At 38.0% G+C, this 17545-nt stretch overlaps 1 protein-coding gene across 1 annotated transcript in view; it reads left to right on the top strand.

Moving 5' to 3' along the window:
- Positions 1-17545, top strand: part of mlh1 (mutL homolog 1, colon cancer, nonpolyposis type 2 (E. coli)) — a 57170-nt gene that overhangs the window by 2837 nt on the left and 36788 nt on the right. Inside the window, exons 2-8 of the mRNA XM_072571072.1 lie at positions 3563-3653; positions 5807-5905; positions 8050-8123; positions 8841-8913; positions 10314-10405; positions 12762-12804; positions 14373-14461. Of these exons, the coding sequence (XP_072427173.1) occupies positions 3563-3653; positions 5807-5905; positions 8050-8123; positions 8841-8913; positions 10314-10405; positions 12762-12804; positions 14373-14461 (561 nt within the window). The remainder of the gene's footprint in view (positions 1-3562; positions 3654-5806; positions 5906-8049; positions 8124-8840; positions 8914-10313; positions 10406-12761; positions 12805-14372; positions 14462-17545) is intronic.

Here is a 17545-nt window from a genome sequence, read left to right as displayed (position 1 = left end):
ATTGGACAGTGGTCCAATGATTATTTCATTTATTGTAATTTCACTATCACTATCTGATTATAATCACAAATAAACATTTCTGCCTACCTGCTAACTAATAGAGCAACCCTACACATTTCCCTACACGTGTACTTCCTAAATCGTCTGTACCCTACAACATTCAGGTTCCAATCCATGTTGTCCTGTGGCTTTGACTCTGTAATGACCATTGGATCATTTATTTCTAGCTATGCTCTCAGTTCACCTTTTTTTTTGGAATGTTATGTCCATTGAATATTTATGATTATTCTTTTTATTGTTTTTGTAACCCCCACCTTGTTTGTCAATTTACTCACACATTTGTACTCTATCCCTTCCTCTCACTGCCTGTTAATCATTTCCTAAATTAATAATTCTCTTTTGCCTCGAATCTACCTTTAATTTACCACCTCATCCCAAATTTGAGCCCTTGTCTACTGTATCGTTTAAAATCCACTCTGTCTCTAGTTATGTAGCTCATAGTAACAATAAACCCAGCATAATTCAGATGGAGACAGTTCCAATTGAAAGTGGCCCAGATGCTTTGCTTTTACTTCACTCTGTCTCCAATTGACAGTACTTTTTAACTTGCTCAGAAGTTTAGCCATATTTGCAGGGTTTAAATATCTTTTCACAGGACAACGCCAACTGATGGCTCGTCCATGATTTCATACTTTAGTGTGGCATAACTTTCTCCAATTGATTGATTGGCTGAGGCATATGACAAATGCACAACTTCAGCCAATCCAGAGGTACTAGTCCAGAATATTGTCTCACTGTGAGCATCCTTCCTTTGAATTTCCTATTCTGCCTGTGGGAATAGCTAACTACTTCACTGCAACTGGAGTTTTGGATTATCCATATTAGGCTTATACAATTAATGGTGTCATAGAAAAATAAAGTGAGGACTGCAGATGCTAGAGATCACAGTCGAGGAGGGTGTGGTGCTAGAAAAGCACAGTAGGTCAGGCAATGTCCAAGGAACTGGAGAATTGACATTTCGGGCATGCACCCCTCGTCAGGAAACTGATGAAGGCTCTATGCCCAAAATGTTGATTCTCCTGCTCCTTGGATACTGTCTGACCAGCTGTGCTTTTCCAGCACCACACTCCCGACAATGGTATTGGAGAACCTTGGGTTCAGGTAAAAAATTCTTTGAAATTTGTGTCACAGGTAGTCAGCATGGCTAAGAACACATTTTGCATGCTTACCTTCATTGCTCAGACCTTTGAGTATAGGATTTGGGACGACATGTTGAGGTTGCACAGGATGTTGGTGAGGGCACCTCTGGTCACCCTGTTATAAGAATGTTAAACTGGAAATGGTTTAGAAACAATTTACCAGGATGTTGCAAGGAATGGAGAGTTTGAGAATAAAAATAGACTGGAAAGACTGGTACTTTTTCACTGGAGTGCAGGAAGTAGACGATATGGGATATAGGCCAAGCGCTGGCAGGTGGGACTAATTTGGTTTGAAACATGGCTGGACCATGTTTCCATCTGTATCCATGCTGTATGACTATGACTCATCACAATTTCACTGTAACTTGAATTACACCAGTAGAGGCTACAAGCTGATTCCTTTTGAATGGGCCAAATTACCTGTTTTTGCAGGTACAACAACTCAGGGATGTGCTACCTCAACAGCCGACTCACCACCACCACCAACCCCCCCCCCCCCCCCCCCAGCTTATGTGTTTTATTTTCGGAAGGGCTTTTGTCTCCTGGCTGCTAGTTCTGTAATGCTGCAGATATTTAATTTTCATCCCATTCTTTTTTTTTAAAACATGGTTGCACCACAATTCTCTCACCAGCGGTGACTAGTTACAAGGTGACAATCAAGAGACCATGAAAATTGATAATCCCATTTTCTTCTTAAGTAATGGGATGTTAGGTAATATGGGATATAATTATACACATGCATTGAAAAAAGGTTACATTTAAAGGTGTCAAGGTGCTAATATCATATCCTCTTGTAAGTTCTCCTCCAAGCCACTGACATTCCTGGCCTGGAAATATCTCGCCATTCCTTCACAGTCGCTAGGGCAATATCCTGGAATTTGCTGCTTAGGGGCATTGTCGGTCTATCTACAACATAGTGATTCACAAAACACCTCACCAGCACCTTCTCAAGGGCAACTAAGGGTGGGCAATCAATGCTAGCCAACCAGCAATGTCCATGTATGCTGAGTGAACCAAAATGTTGTTCATTTAGATAGGGGCATCTTGACTCATGTAACACCGTTAATGTTCAAGACTTTCTTCAAAGCACTGACTCAGGATATGGAGCACAATGAGAATCCCAAGTCAGTACAAATGCATCAAAATAAAAATTGGAATCAGGTTTGTAATTTTTGAAAAATGAGCAGATGAATTAATTTTTTTTCAATGTAGCAAAGCTAAGTACTCAGTGGAGATGTGTAAAATAGCTGCTACTGCACTCATCAGGTAGACTCTGACAGTTCCCACCTTCATGGTTTGGGAAAGACCTGTTTCCTCAATTTCTGCAGCACCTTGAATATATTCATTGTATTCATAATTATATTTAGATTATTTTAAAATGTGACTTGTAGTAAAAGCTGCTTACTTAGAAATGCATTGTACTGTACATAATTCTTTTTCTTCCCATCCCTTGTGTACCTCTCCAAAAAAGTTGTGAATTCTCCATGTGATTGGCCAAAAGTTATTTTGTAGGTTTGTTGAGTTCCAGTTAGCGAGCCCTGAAGATGCCATAAAACAAGAAGGCACAAAACAATATATTTTATTCCTCAGTTCGGTGTTAAACCACCTGCAAAACTGAAAATGCTGTTCACCCACATAAATCCAAATGTCAAATGGATAACTGGTAAACAATTTCATCCTATTTATGTTTGAATGAAATGGCACGATTCATTGATCTGTTTCCAAATTTCTTGAGTGACTTGTTGAATTCCTACTCAGCGATTTAATCAAAAGCATTTGCTTTCTATTAAGATAGAGTCTAGATTCAAAATGTTAACTCTGCTTTCTCTCCACAGATGCTGCCAGACCTGCTGAGTTTATCCAGCAAGTTCTGTTTTTCTTTCAGATTTCCAGTATCCGCCGATCTTTGTTTTACCTCTCTGTACTACTCTAGCTTTATGTTCTGCCCTCACCAAGGTATCTATATGTTAATCAAATGAGTATTCTTTACAGCCTGGTGAAATAGTTAAAGTAACCCTGTAGTTAACCTTGTGTGCACACTGAGTAACAAGAATTCAGATGAATGGAATTGAAATGGATGCTTTGAAGAACACACAAGCTTATGGATGTTGTGAGATTTTGTATAGATTTTGTTGTTTTGAAGTCCTCAGATAATTATAGAAACAGTTTTTTTTGTAAAATGATACATTGTTTGATATATCCAGCTTTCTTGTGGGTCTTGAATTTATTTGTACCTCAGTCTGGCAAAAAAAATTCACTTGTATTTTCTTGGTATCTTTGCATTCTGTAAATTAGTTCTGCCCTGAATTAACAAAATACATTCATGTGATGTGATAACAGGATATTTGGCTTTGTTTTGATAGTTTGGATGCCAAATCTACAAGTATTCAGGTTACTGTAAAGGATGGTGGGCTGAAGTTGATTCAGATCCAGGATAATGGGACCGGCATCAGGGTAAGACATCTTAACATGTTTGCCAAAGATGTTGACTTAGGTTTAGAGGCTTGAAATTTCACAAATCTTCGATTAAAAATGTAAGGACTATGAGGTAAGCAAATGTGTGTCTTTAGTCCCATAAGGCCCTGTGCTGAGTAGAGTTTCCGCATTGAAAGTGTATCAGCTGGCTCATTCTACTGTGTTTAGATCTCAGACAGATGTTGTTATTGGGGTCCCAAAAGGAAATCTGCCTTGACAGGTCATTATTTTTTCATCTGTATTAATGAGGTGATCTCTCACTGAAACATAAATACTCAATATTGCAGACTTGGGGGCATTTTAACAATGAAACAGAAATTTAATTTGCAAAAGAAATGAAGGTACAATAGAATAAACCAAAATACTTATATAAATAAAGTAAATTTAAAAATTGAAACAATGATTTAAAATATAATCCCATCCATCTGAAAAGCATACTTTTATAGATCTCGAAACACACTTTTACAGACCCAAAAAAGCACCTTTAGAATAGTTGCACTAGTGAGAATCTCCTTCTGTCTTACCTCTATAGACTTAATTTAACTGTGATTTCAATTTCCAGTCTGGAGAATCTGAAAGTCTTTCCTTAGAATCTTCATACATCCGAATTTAAACTTTCTCCACTTCAGATAACTCCTTCAAAGTTTTCCACACACTCTCTTCTGGTCTGGAACAATTACTAACCTCCTTACTTAGAAGTAATCTATTTTAACAAATCTAAAATATCTTCTCCTTTTGTCAGAAGCAACTGCTTTACATAGCTATCTTCAGCTAAGAACCCTGCAGAGTTGCTCCGAAACTGAAACTAAACCACTTCTATAACCTTAATAGTAGTAGCTTTCCTCCACTATGATCAATGGTGTGTGTATCAATCTACATCAGGGTCAAAGAACAGAAATATTTGTAAGTTTATCATTCTAGGACCAATGTCTGTCCAAACTCTGCTGCTGATTACTTTCTCTTTCTTTTCGTTTCATCCAAAATACTAATTTTTCATGTCTTTGTATTTTCTGGCTTTTGATTGTGTAGTTCCTTGTTCGTTTTCTATTTTCACTCTTTAATAATCATTTCAGGATTTTTGTAATTGTAAACTGACAGCTTTTTCTCTTTACTAGGATCTCCCAACAGTCACCTACCCTCATTTCTTTTCCTTTTCCAGTCCATTCCTTCGTTTGTTCCTCAAACCATTGAAAATTTAATGGGAAATGTTGGCACAATTATAGAAATCCCAGATGATTGTTGTGAAATACATTTTTTTTTTCCTATTTTAATGATAGATTTCAGATACAATTAAATTTCATTACTGAAACTGTGGTCTCAGTGTAAGTTCAATTCTAGCATTTTTTAAGGTTGTGAATTGCTGGTGCTGATGATACTATTTGTAATAGCATAAAGATTAACACGTGGATTAAAGTTTGCTTTATGCACTGTTGCTGTCTAAAGCTGTAAGTGGATCAACTAAATGTGGTCATTTGGGGGAGTGTTTTGCATTTTAAAAATTATTAAAGCTTAAATAAGGCAAATGTCATACAATGCAATAAATCAGGATCATACTTTCTACTGCGATTTCTTATCTTGTCACAAGAAGTTGAAGAATGGATTCTGAATTATATCATGCTCTGTCAGAAAGAAAAGCCAGTGCACCAACTCTAGAGGGTTAGTTTTGGCAATATCTTTGTCCCCTGGAGCTGGAAGTTATATAAGACAATTATGGCAGAAAGTGGAAAGAAAGAAATTTTACATAAAAAGGTTAGTATACATACTTGTGGCAGTTTTTAGCAGAACGGAACAAGCAAAGGCACTTCACATATATTGAGCAAGGAAATAAAGTCAAGTTGTGACAGGGAAAGATCAAGGTGGAAAGGTTGGTCAGAGTGAGGGACTTTGAGAACATTTTTAAAGTTTGAGATGTTGCAAAGTCTAGGGAGAATTTTTGAGAGAACAGCTGGTACAGCTGGTCATAAGAGTGAGATGGTTCTTGTCATGTTGCGGTCTTTTTTTGTCTCATAAGCTGACTCAGAAGTGTCTCAAGTTTTGTCCTGTACCCTATTCTACATAGCTTTCCAGATGTCAGCGTAATGTGTTTTTTGTATGGTTTCCCCATTACCAATTTATTGTTTACTCATAAACAGAAGGAAGATTTGGAAATACTTTGTGAAAGATTTACTACAAGCAAGTTACAGAAATTTGAAGATCTTGCTAGTATTGCTACTTATGGATTTAGAGGCGAGGTATGTATGGAAGTTGATAGTTCTTTTATGATAATTTTGAAATGAATTTTAGTTGTACTGTCTACAATCAGAACAATTAAATAGGGATTGAAAAATTCAGTTTAAGCTATCAAATTAGTTTCTTAATTGCCCATGAAAAACGTGCACTTCCATGACATCATCTTAATATGTTTACCTTTCCTGATGATCACCATTGAATACAAGTAAACTTGAAAGAAACTAAAACTTCAGGTATTTTTAATATTTGGTGTAAAGTACCTCTTAATGTTCCATAAACTATTCAGTCATAAGTATAAAAATTTATTCTGCTAAGCTCGGTATCTTGTTTTCAGTCGGATCTTCTTCCAATTTCTCAAAATATTCTGTTGAGCAGAACTTTACATTGAGGAACGTTATTTTCATCCTTACCAGCATTGCCACTTCACCTATTGGGTTTGTAATTAATTAAACTTAGTTCATAATTTGAATAGTTTGCCTATTTTGTTTGTTGAGGCTAACATCTGAAATTGTACAGATGATGCAACTTGCACCTTAAGAGAGATTAAGCTGTCTGCCATTTTATAAAGATTTTTTTTAAGGAAATGTCTTGAAAGAGCAGAGGAAATGTTACTTTGTACTTAGCTGTAATTTCTGTGCAACGACTCCTTTAATGATTATAGGTTTCTTGTGTGTCAGATGTAGCACCTTTTAGGTGACAAATTAAACTGAGGTCCCACTTGTCTATTCTGCTGGATGTAAAAGGTCACAGGTATGACAGATAACCTCCTTCCTTCAACTAGTGCTGCTAAAAACAGACCAATATTCCTGGAAAATGACTGCTGTGTTTTTACCTGCAACAGTGATGCCACTTCAAAAGTAATCCACCAGTGGTGAAGCCTTTTGAGAAATTCTGACGATTTGATGTAGATTAATAAAAATATACTTACACTCCTTTTGTAGTGATGTGAAATAATTTACTTTAAGCATTTAATAATGCTTTAATTAGCCTGAGATTCTTCAACAACAAAAACAAAAATTGCTGGAGAAACTTGGCAGATCTGACAGCATCTGTGGAGAGCGAAAGCAGAGTCAGTGTTTCCGTTCCAGTGACTCTTTATCAGACATCCTTCTTTTTGCAGAAGGAGGTGTTATAGCTAAGTGGTTAGCACAAGATGAGTCAAAGGTGTATAAAATAAGCTCTGATGCACAGTCTGCCATAAAATGTGTTTTGTTCGCCCTCTAGGGTAATTGATTTATCTGTTAAAAATCATGAATGTTTTTGATAGGATGAAAAAAATAAATTGTTTTGAATGGCAGATTTGAGGTGAATGAAAGAACTAGTCATGACGTGTGGATTTTTTAAAATGCAGCAAGTTCTTGTGATTTAGAATACACTGTCTGAAAGGATACTAGAAACTGATTCAAATGAGAATTTGATAAATATACTACTTAATAGCCCTTAATTTTCCATTTAAGAGAGAGCAGGGGAGCGTGACTAATTGGACAAAAGAACCAGAAAAACCATGATTGGTCAAATAGCCATCTCTTGTGCACAACTCTGATGTACAAACAATAGTGATGTGATTAGTGCTACAGTTAAGCAAATCCATGTTCACCTTCATTTCTTGTATTGTTTTGGCATAGCTGCCCGTGTCTCAGGAGAGCCAGCTGACTCGACTGCTTTCCTGCATTTACCTATTTAAAATGTAGCATGTACTCTGGTAACTTTAGATACATTTTCTTTCACTCCAAGTCTACTGTGTAACCCTGTTAATCTTGCATGTTCTGTCCCTAAATCTATCTACTTACTGTAATTCTTTTGTTTCTGTGTGCCCATACTGACCATTGTAATTCTCCAAATCCTCTAAATTCTTTTGATGCCAACTGTCAGTAAAGTTGTAAACCTTAGTCATGAGTTGGTTCTTTTGGTCTAAGTGTTTGAAGTCTGTACACCACTGCAATCTTATTTACTTTTTTTTAAAGAAAACCTTTTGATCACCTTACTCTGGAATAACATGGACATTTAACCCGCTGAAAAATTCAAAGGGTGCCTGATATTAGCAGTTGAACTTAAAATTTTTAAACTGCAATTTTACTGTTTAACCTATTTGTACAAAGCATGGAAAGCATTTCCTAATGGAATACTCCACTTCCTCGCTTTTTAGGCTCTTGCCAGCATAAGCCATGTGGCACATGTCACTGTAACAACCAAAACTGCTGATGGAAAATGTGCGTTCAGGTAAATGTTTTAATAATTCACTTTTTTGGATTCAACTGACAAATGAGTATCCTTTTGAGTTATTCTCATCAAGAATGGCCAAAATAATCACTGCAGCTTCCCAATATGTGTTTTGAGGACACCAAGATCTGCGCATTTAATCTTCACAACACTTTGACCTGCATGCAGCACCTGAAAACGTGAATGTGGTGGTGGCCTTTTTGCAGGACTCTTTCCTGCAGCTACTGGGATAATTCAGGCAGGTTGATCAACAGTGCCTGAGGGCATTGAAAATCCTTATACTTTCAAAAGGTGAAGAGCTATGCTGCATTATTGCTTTTCATAACATCTGTCCTTAAATCTTCATTTTCTTTAAGGTATACCATCAGTAACCTTTAGTTTTAGATCTTGGTTGTTGGAATGAATTATTTTTATCTTTATATCTCATTAGACAATGAAAATACGGCAAGTCCGAGAGGGGATTAGATTTTAGAATTGACCTTCAGATTTTGAGCTTTAAACAGCACTGCAGCATCACATATCATTAGGGGGCATGTGGACCTCTATAATAATGTGATATGTATTCAGCTGGTTTGGATGTGTGCGACATGCAAAGATTGACAAGATATGTCCGAGCATTTCTAAACCATTGTTTTGGTTTAAAAATTAAACAGGATGAGGAAAGTGGTTCAGTTGAATGCATTACATTACGAACCTTACATTATGTTTGTTCTTCAGAGCTAGCTACTGTGATGGGAGGTTAAAGGCTCCTCCAAAGCCATGTGCTGGAAACCAGGGTACACAGATCACCGTAAGTTCTTTGATATTTTAACTTTTATTCTCTCATTCTTGATTGATCATCTGGTTGTTTTAATATTCATAACCCAACCCAACACTTCTTCCCAATATGCAATCTCCCTTTCCAAAGTCTGCCAGTCACCTTCTAAATCCACATCCATTTTTCTTGCAGCAGCTCATTTCAGTCTTTCCAATCAAGTTTCGGTCTCTGCCTTGACTCAAATTAAACACACATTACATGCAACCTAGTGAATTTTGCCTTCCAGCTTGGTTCTGCATCCATGTCCATCACATTTTCTTGCAGTTAGATTGCTGTTTCTTGTTTGTGCGCTTTTATTTTTCTATTTAATTGTAATCAGAAGATCTATTTTTCCATTCAAGAAAGAAAATTGGATAAGCTACGAAAGAATGTTGGTTTGCTGTCATCTAGGAAAGTGTATTAGCGTTATGCTCTACTTGACTCCACATTGTGATAATTCTTATGTTCCACATTTAGGATAGGTACATATATATAAATGTTTGACACTGTTTTGTAACTGCTAATGCATCTGCCTTCAAGTTTCTACCTTCTGCTCTGTTCTGGTCTGGTACACTTGCTGGTAAAGTTAGTCCTTAAATTTTCTTGTATTGTGCAAAGAACATTCATTTCAGACACACAGCTAACTGTAGTGGTTACAGCATGCGTACATACTTTAACAGCAATTCATGTGAAAATATCTTTAAACAAACTCTTTTGTCTCTCAAGCTTCGGTCTTTTTTTGCCAGATTAAGTTAGATAGAGATTCATCCCAGTTGCATATGTACAGAAAGCAGTCCCTGGCATACTAATCATTTTTGAGGGATCGCTAGTGAGAAAGTCAGTTGAAGTATAGGACTGGAGGCAATATTTGCTCCAGTTTTAATATTTATATACAGTTAAACATTACAGGCATTCACTTCCTAACCCAGTATCCACCATTTTGGTCTACCAGTTTGAGGGACTCAAGTAAATTCTGAGTTAATACTTAATTCCTGTATATAATTAAACACAATTAATGTGCAATTGAAAGAATTTGTATTCATTTAGTGTCTTTCATGACTGATGGATGTTATAGCACTTTAAAATCAGTGCAATATTTGAATTGTTATCACTGCTGCAATGCGTTTGAAATTGCCAGGTAATGTATTTGTCTTGGTTTTATATGAGCAATGAAATTTGTAAGAATTCTGTACCATTAACCTGTAATGTCATTTGCATATATCATAGCTAAACTAATCTTCAAATTCATTTATCTGTGTTTGACTCATATATCCTTAAACAACATAAGAAAAATAAACTATTGTATCGAGGTCTGTGGTTGCTGCAATGGCTTTAGCTCTGCTTGACTGCTGGATTTTTAGTGCAGTGTTCCTGAAGTTAGCATCTGCTTTCAGGTGGAAGATCTTTTTTACAATATTGCCACACGAAGGAAGGCTCTGAAAAATCCCAGTGATGAGTATTCTAGAATCGTGGAAGTTATGAGCAGGTAGATGCAGTTTATAAAATATCTATCAACTACTTTGATTACAACTCTGCTACAATTCTTTGTTAGTGTCATCAGTGCCATTTCATATTTCAAACTGAACACATCGATTCTATTAAATGCCAATTAAGTGGTTAAACAAGAGGAATATTAATGGGGATGGAGCAGCAGATTAGAATTCGACTAAGTGAGTAAGGAAAGGCAAATGTTTAACAGAGACTAGAAAGCCTGAATAGACTGTGTATATGGTTGAACTTTTTATTGTGAATCATTAAGATCGTGTGTGTCTGTAATTGTCTAAGTCATTAATGAGCGAAGTAAATTGAACAGCTCCTAGCTAAGGGCAGTTTATAGTTAATTGGTGGAGGGCTGTAAGAAATAACATTCATTCTGTACATTAAAATGGAAGTATTTAAAGATGTTTTAATAAACTCAAAGTTGTATTGTAAGGAAATAGTGCCAGCATTTGGCCTATATTTATCTATCGTGGGCGGCACGGTGGCACAGTGGTTAGCACTGCTGCCTCACAGCGCCAGAGACCCGGGTTCAATTCCCGACTCAGGCGACTGACTGTGTGGAGTTTGCACATTCTCCCTGTGTCTGCGTGGGTTTCCTCCGGGTGCTCCAGTTTCCTCCCACAGTCCAAAGATGTGCAGTTCAGGTGAATTGGCCATGCTAAATTGCCCATAGTGTTAGGTAAAGGGGTAAATGTAGGGGAATGGGTGGGTTGCGCTTCGGCGGGTCGGTGTGGACTTGTTGGGCCGAAGGGGCCTGTTTCCACACAGTAAGTAATCTAATCTAACCTAAACTGTTCATATTCATGTACCCATCCAGATGCTTTTAAAATGCTGCAATTGTACCAGCCTGCACCACTTCCTCTGTCAGCTTGTTCCATACACCTATCACCCTCTGTGTGTAAAAGTTGCCCCTTGCATCCCTTTTATATCTATGCTGTCTTACCTTAGATTTATGCCCTTGAGTATTGGACTCCCCGACCCTGGTAAAAAGACCTTGGCAGTTCACCCTTATGACCTTATAAACCTATATAAGGTTACCCCTCAGCCTTCAACGTGCCAGGGAAAATAGCCCCAGCCTATTTAGCCTCTCCTTAGAACTCAAACTCTCCAACCATGGCAACATCCTTGTAAATCTTTTTTGTACCCTTTCAAAAATAATGCTAAACCTCATAATTTAACAGTAAATACATTTATACTTGAGATTTGTGTTCTGACCAGGATGGAATGATTGCATTGTCTTTCTCTCGTTCCACTTCTTGGGTCACAAATCTGTTATTAAATGATGCCATGATAACATTCAAAATTGTTATTAACGTAAAAGCGATAAAAGTTTGAATCAGGATCACTTTAATCTTAAACAAGTGAGTTGGAAGCATACAAATCTGTAAAACGTTTAGAAATCTCAAACCCAACTCAAATCTGCTCCATGTTTAATAGAAATGGGATAAGAGCTGGGAACGAACCAGTCATGGGGCAAAACCGCCTGTTAAATGCTAAAATGAGGCTGGAAACCTCTGATTGAACCTGTCTTTCAGATTTGAATATTATCCTTCCTTTCAAGTCATTAGTAAATCAGATGGGTTTTCGCAACAATCAAAAATAGTTTTGTGTTCCCTATTGCAAATAAATGTTTCATAATTCCAGATTTTATTGGCTGATTTCAAGTTCCACCAGGTATCATGGTGGATGATACCTGGCCTCTACCAAAAAGGTTCAGAGGAGGAGAGGACAGCCTTGAGGACACAATAAATCCCCTTCATTGCTTGTGATTCTGATGACCAACCACCAGTGCTAACTATATTGCTTTCAGAACCCACCCTCTGCCACTACCATCATCTCAGGGATCCTACTTCACAGGGTTAAGGATTGTTACTTCCTGCTTCCACAAATGTGGCAGCAGGTTCCTTTCCAACTTCTGCAACTCCTTTGAGTGCTTCATAACAACAGTTACCCCCACACACTCCACCTCCACGCCATTGAGAACCGATTCTATCAAACACCTACCTGTTTAGAAATCTCCTGCTGATATCAGTGGCTCTCTCCTTCAAGTTTAAAACCTAATCTTCACTTGCATGCCCAATTGTACCATGAAAAGAAATGAAGGATGATGCAGCAATCCAATTTTTTGAATTTGACTTAATGGTTATACTTGTTGGTGTACATCTGGTTTGGGAGAATAAGATAGTTTGCGTGATCTGTATTTGGTTGAGGAATTCTCTGCGCTTCCATCAGATGATGGGAAATGGTTATCCTAAGTAATGGGAGCACAAGTAACGTTTTACAGCATTTTCTATATCACATTGCTATATTTTGTCGTCATAGTCCGCAATCTATCCTTCCAGGTATGCAATCCACAATTCAGGAGTGAGCTTTGCTGTGAAGAAGGTGAGTTTTTTGTGGGATGATTAAGCTTTTTCTTCCTGAGAGATTTCTTTTGAGGTTTGAGGGGTTTTTCCACCTAAAGGGAGGTTTTGTTGGAAGTATTGATAAATGCTATGAATTTCTGCTCCAGGTGTCAAGCAGCGCTATCCAACCTTTCAAATAGGCTGTGCTTCTGCGGAGAGTTATTTTCTCTCACTTGGATTCCTCACTTTGCATACAAGGTCACACCAAACCCATTATGAACCTGGATCTCTGTGGGGTGTGACCAAATTGGGAACAAACTGTCTGGATACTGCTTCCTTCCGTTGTATGTCCGGTTATCTCAAAGCCACACATCAACTTGTGATTTTAAGCTGGCATCATTCAAATGAGAGATATAGTTGTGTTCACTCAAGATAATCTTGCTGTTCTTAAAACTGCAGTCCAAATACACAATCTTTTTATCAAGCAGTAGGTAGTAATCATAGTTCTAGAGAATCAGAGCTGCTTTCTCATTTGATAAAGAATCACCATGTCTCAAGCAAGGAGAGAGGTTCAGATGGTGGGATTTTTACGGTTACCTCAGTCAGCACAGGAGTTGAACCTGCACTGTTGGCATCATTTCATCACAAACCAACTGTCCAGCCAACTGAGCTGACCAACCACAGTCAATAGATTATTTCTATCATTCATAACTGTGTCTTTTGTTTATAAGGACTTTTCTCTTTCCATACACTAATTTGCAGTATGTATTTGCAATAATGTTTTGAAAAAATGTAAATGTCTCTGTTAAACCATCACCTAAACTTACCAGAAATACATGCAAACATGTGAACTAAGCGCAGAAGAAAGCCCTTCAAGCCTACATCACCAAACAGCTGATCTGTTTGTGTTTTAAATTCCATGTTTCCATCTATCCCAATAACCCTTGATTCTCTTACCTAAGAAGAATCTGTTAAGCTCTGTCTTAAAAATATTTAATAACCCTGTCTCCACCTCCTCCTGAAGCAAAGTTTAAAGTTGCAAAACTCAGATAAAAATCTCATCTCTGTCCTGAAAGGGTGATCCCTAGTTTTGGACTGACCCATAAGAGGAAACAACCTTCCCAACTCCAACTTGTCAAGAACATTCAGGATCTTATAAACTTCCAACAGGTTACCACTTGCTCTTCTGAACTCCAGTAGAAGCTAATTTATCCAACCTTTTTCAATCTGCTCATTCCAGGTATCAGTCGAGTGAATCTTCTCTGAATTGCCTCCAATGCATATAACTCTTCCTTTAAATAAAGAGACCAAAAACAGCACACAATAATTGAGATGAGGTCTCATCATTGTCCAATGTAACCGAAATATATCCCCCTACTATGTACAATTTTCATGAAATAAAGGAGAGTATCCCTCTTGATTACGCTCTTCCTGCATACAAACCTTTTATAGCTCATACACCAGAATGCCTAAATCTGCACCTCCTGAATTCTGCACTTTTCTTCATTTGAATACCTACATAGGCCACTCTCTCTATTGAACTGAGGTCACTTAAACAAATTTGTTCTAGTAATCATGATTTACATGTATTTGCTTTGTTGCTTCTAGCAAGGTGAAACTGTTGCTGATGTGAGAACATTGCCTAATGCCTCAACTCTGGACAATATTCGAACAATATTTGGGAATGCTGTAAGCAGGTATGATCAGTTCTGAATGCACGTTTATACCATGGGTTTTAAAATAGCAGTGATAACAGTGAACTAAACATCCACAAAGGCAACTACTTGTAGCTACTGGAACTTTGAAATGAAGTCAAAAAATTCCAGAATTACTCATCATCTGTAGAGAGAGAAATGAACATTAAAGGTATGGACTTTTGTGTGAGAGTTGTGGAGTAGTCAGGAGTACTGGGCAGTGGGGAACGAAAGGCAGCTTATAGTCTGAGTAGGGTGAAGTCAGTAGCTTTTATCCCAGTCATATATTCTGATCATTAGGTTTAATCATGACTCGAGTCAGTTAATTTTTTTAAAAAGTTGCTGCCGTCTCAGGTGAGAGTTTAAAAGTGTGTATGTGTGTTCCTATCTGTGAGCCAGAGTTTGCATTTTACTGCAACAAAAAAATAGCGTGGGAGTGATTGGGGGAGGAAGAGCAGGAGTGAGAGCTTCTGTTTTACTTTAAAATTTAAATCTGATTTTTTTGTACTCATTGGCTTTTTGACTCCAAAGGAAGCATTAACTAGAATATAGGTCTGTAACCTTTCCTTAGATATGTTTTCCTCATATAGGTGACTAGATGGGACAAGTGCAGAGGGTGCAAGTATCCTGCAATCAACTCATTTGCGCCAGCCTTAGTGGGCTGTTAAGCACAATTGCTCATGATTAAAATTACTTAAAGGGCAAAATGTGTACTGAGCTCAAGGCAGATTGCTCCACAGCTTTGTTGAATTTATGGGAATAAGAGGTGTTACATGTGGTGCTAGGTACATCGGGTGGTATGGCATGAAATGATGAACAGAATTTAATGGGGCCCTCAGGAGAGGGTTAGAAAATGGAAAGTAGCCATAAAATAGCAATTCATTGCTTGGGGTAGAGTGCCTGATGTCTTGGAATTTCATCAGTGGTGGTGAAGTTGGAGGTGAGCCTTTCCCCTTTGAGGCCAGTTGAGGTCCTTAAGTGGAAAGTGATAGGCCACATTAGGCATTTTACAGCCACCACTGATCATAGATGAGTAGGTCTACGATGTTTGAGGAGACCACGCTGTAAATCCTGGCAGCTCCTTGCAAGTTAGGAATGTGATTTTTCAGAATGGGAACTGCTCCTGATTGGGTTCTTAGAGATCCCAATCCTTATAAGGATGGGAGATACTAAAACAATTCTTTAAGCTCCCTGATTGCCACAGCCTCTAGCTGAAGCTTCTTGAAACAGCCAGATAGTGTTGCCCCAAGTGTCCAGCTCATCATCAGGGCTACCACCTTCAAGAAGATATTTAGCCTAGTAAGTGAAATTCTGTGGCTGATTGAGTCAGTCATCATGTTCTATGAGATCTCTGTTCCCTTTCAGATCTGTGCTTCCTGCAATTAACACAAGCAACACAGACTGGCACTGCTGGTCACGAAGAAATGTTGGCCTTTGCTGCAATGTTGTTATTTTAACTCTGATTGTAAGGAAATAACTGAAGCATTTAAATAGAGGACGGGTTTGAAGAACAAATCTGTCCCACAGCAGATCGTACAAAGCCCAACACTAGTTCAAAGAAAAATCTCACTTTTGGATTTTGATTCCAATTTTTGGAAGCTACTGAGAAATCCAATGCCTGTTCTTAGCAATGGCTACTGCACCTTCCTCAGCAATTAAAAATATGGAGATATAAACATTTTATATTAACTGTAGTTCATGTTGGATAGTGTTTTGATTAGTGCTCAATATCATAAGCCTATACCCCTGGCAGAGAACATCAAACTTTGAGAAAGCTGCAGTCTTCAATAAGAACAGCTCATACATATCCCTTCAAGTGACTGCAATCATGGATTTTAGGAATTCATCACCCATTCAAACAATCACAGATTTAACAGCAGCAAATTATTTCTCAGTATTTCAGTCCCTAACACTAAGATATTTTTAATCAACATATTCAGATGTGTGATGACATACCTTGAGGAGATGGGACTCGAACCTCTTGGCTCAGAGGTACGAACACTGCCAATATATCATAAGAGCTTTCCCCACCACCTAAATATTTTCTAATCAACCTGTTCAGAGACGGTATTACCAGCTGCCTCTCTTACCGTACAGAATTTACTAGTTGTTATTTTCATGCTGGTAGACAACAGATGTTATTTGAAAAACATTGTGCCTTTACTGATTTCAGTCAGTTGGGTCTTCCAGCTTTATTTTGCTGATTAAAGCTGCCTGGAATCTGTTATAATCCTTTCACATTGGTAACAGGAGACAAAAATGTGGAGACGTCAATCAGTGCCTAAGTGTTACTTAACGCACAGTTACCAACTGTGGAAAGAACTGCACTCAAACAGAGAAAGAACTTGCATTCATCTAGCACCTTGCACAATCTCAGAGCATCCCAAGCACTTTATAGCCTACCAAATGCTTTTTAAGCGTAATTAACATCAGAATAAGGGTAAATATGGCAGTCAATTTGCACATAGCAAATTGCGTTAACCCATTATCATTTTATAGTCCACTTTGTATACGGGCAGGTTAACATGAATGCAACTGCTTTTTGCAATAGAAACCACGGTCCTGTGGAGGCAGTGCTAAATCTCCCAAGTATCTGTGGATTTTGACACCAATCTAAGACAGTACGAGGGCTACAGAAAGATGTCTTCAATGATAACAAAGATGTGAGACATAGTGTTAATAAGCAGCTAGCTAAGCATGTGGTTGAGATTAATTGATTCAGTCAATGACTGAGTAGATACACAAGGGATACAGGTGGAACTAGTGTATGGAAAAAACTGTACTCAGTAATGGAGCCCTCTTTTGGTATAGTGGAAGAGATCCTACCTCTGGACCAAGAGGCCTGGGTTCAAGTCCCATGTTCACCTGAGGTATGTAGCAACATCTCTGAACAGGTTGATTAGAAAAATAGGGTAAAAATTAGAAAAAAAAACCTGAGTAATTGGACCCCCTTGTGACGCAGTGGTAAGGTCCCTACCCCAAATACTGGGAGGCCCAGGTTCAAGTCCTGCCTGCCCCAGAAATCTATGATAGCAACTTGGAACAGGTTGATTAAAAGTACTTTGGAACAGAGTGGTGCAGCAGGAG

The sequence above is a fragment of the Chiloscyllium punctatum genome, chromosome 5 (assembly GCF_047496795.1).
Source record: "Chiloscyllium punctatum isolate Juve2018m chromosome 5, sChiPun1.3, whole genome shotgun sequence".
Classification (NCBI taxonomy): domain Eukaryota; kingdom Metazoa; phylum Chordata; class Chondrichthyes; order Orectolobiformes; family Hemiscylliidae; genus Chiloscyllium; species Chiloscyllium punctatum.
The sequence above is the reverse complement of the archived record's forward strand: the minus strand, read 5'-3'. Positions and strand labels throughout refer to the sequence as shown.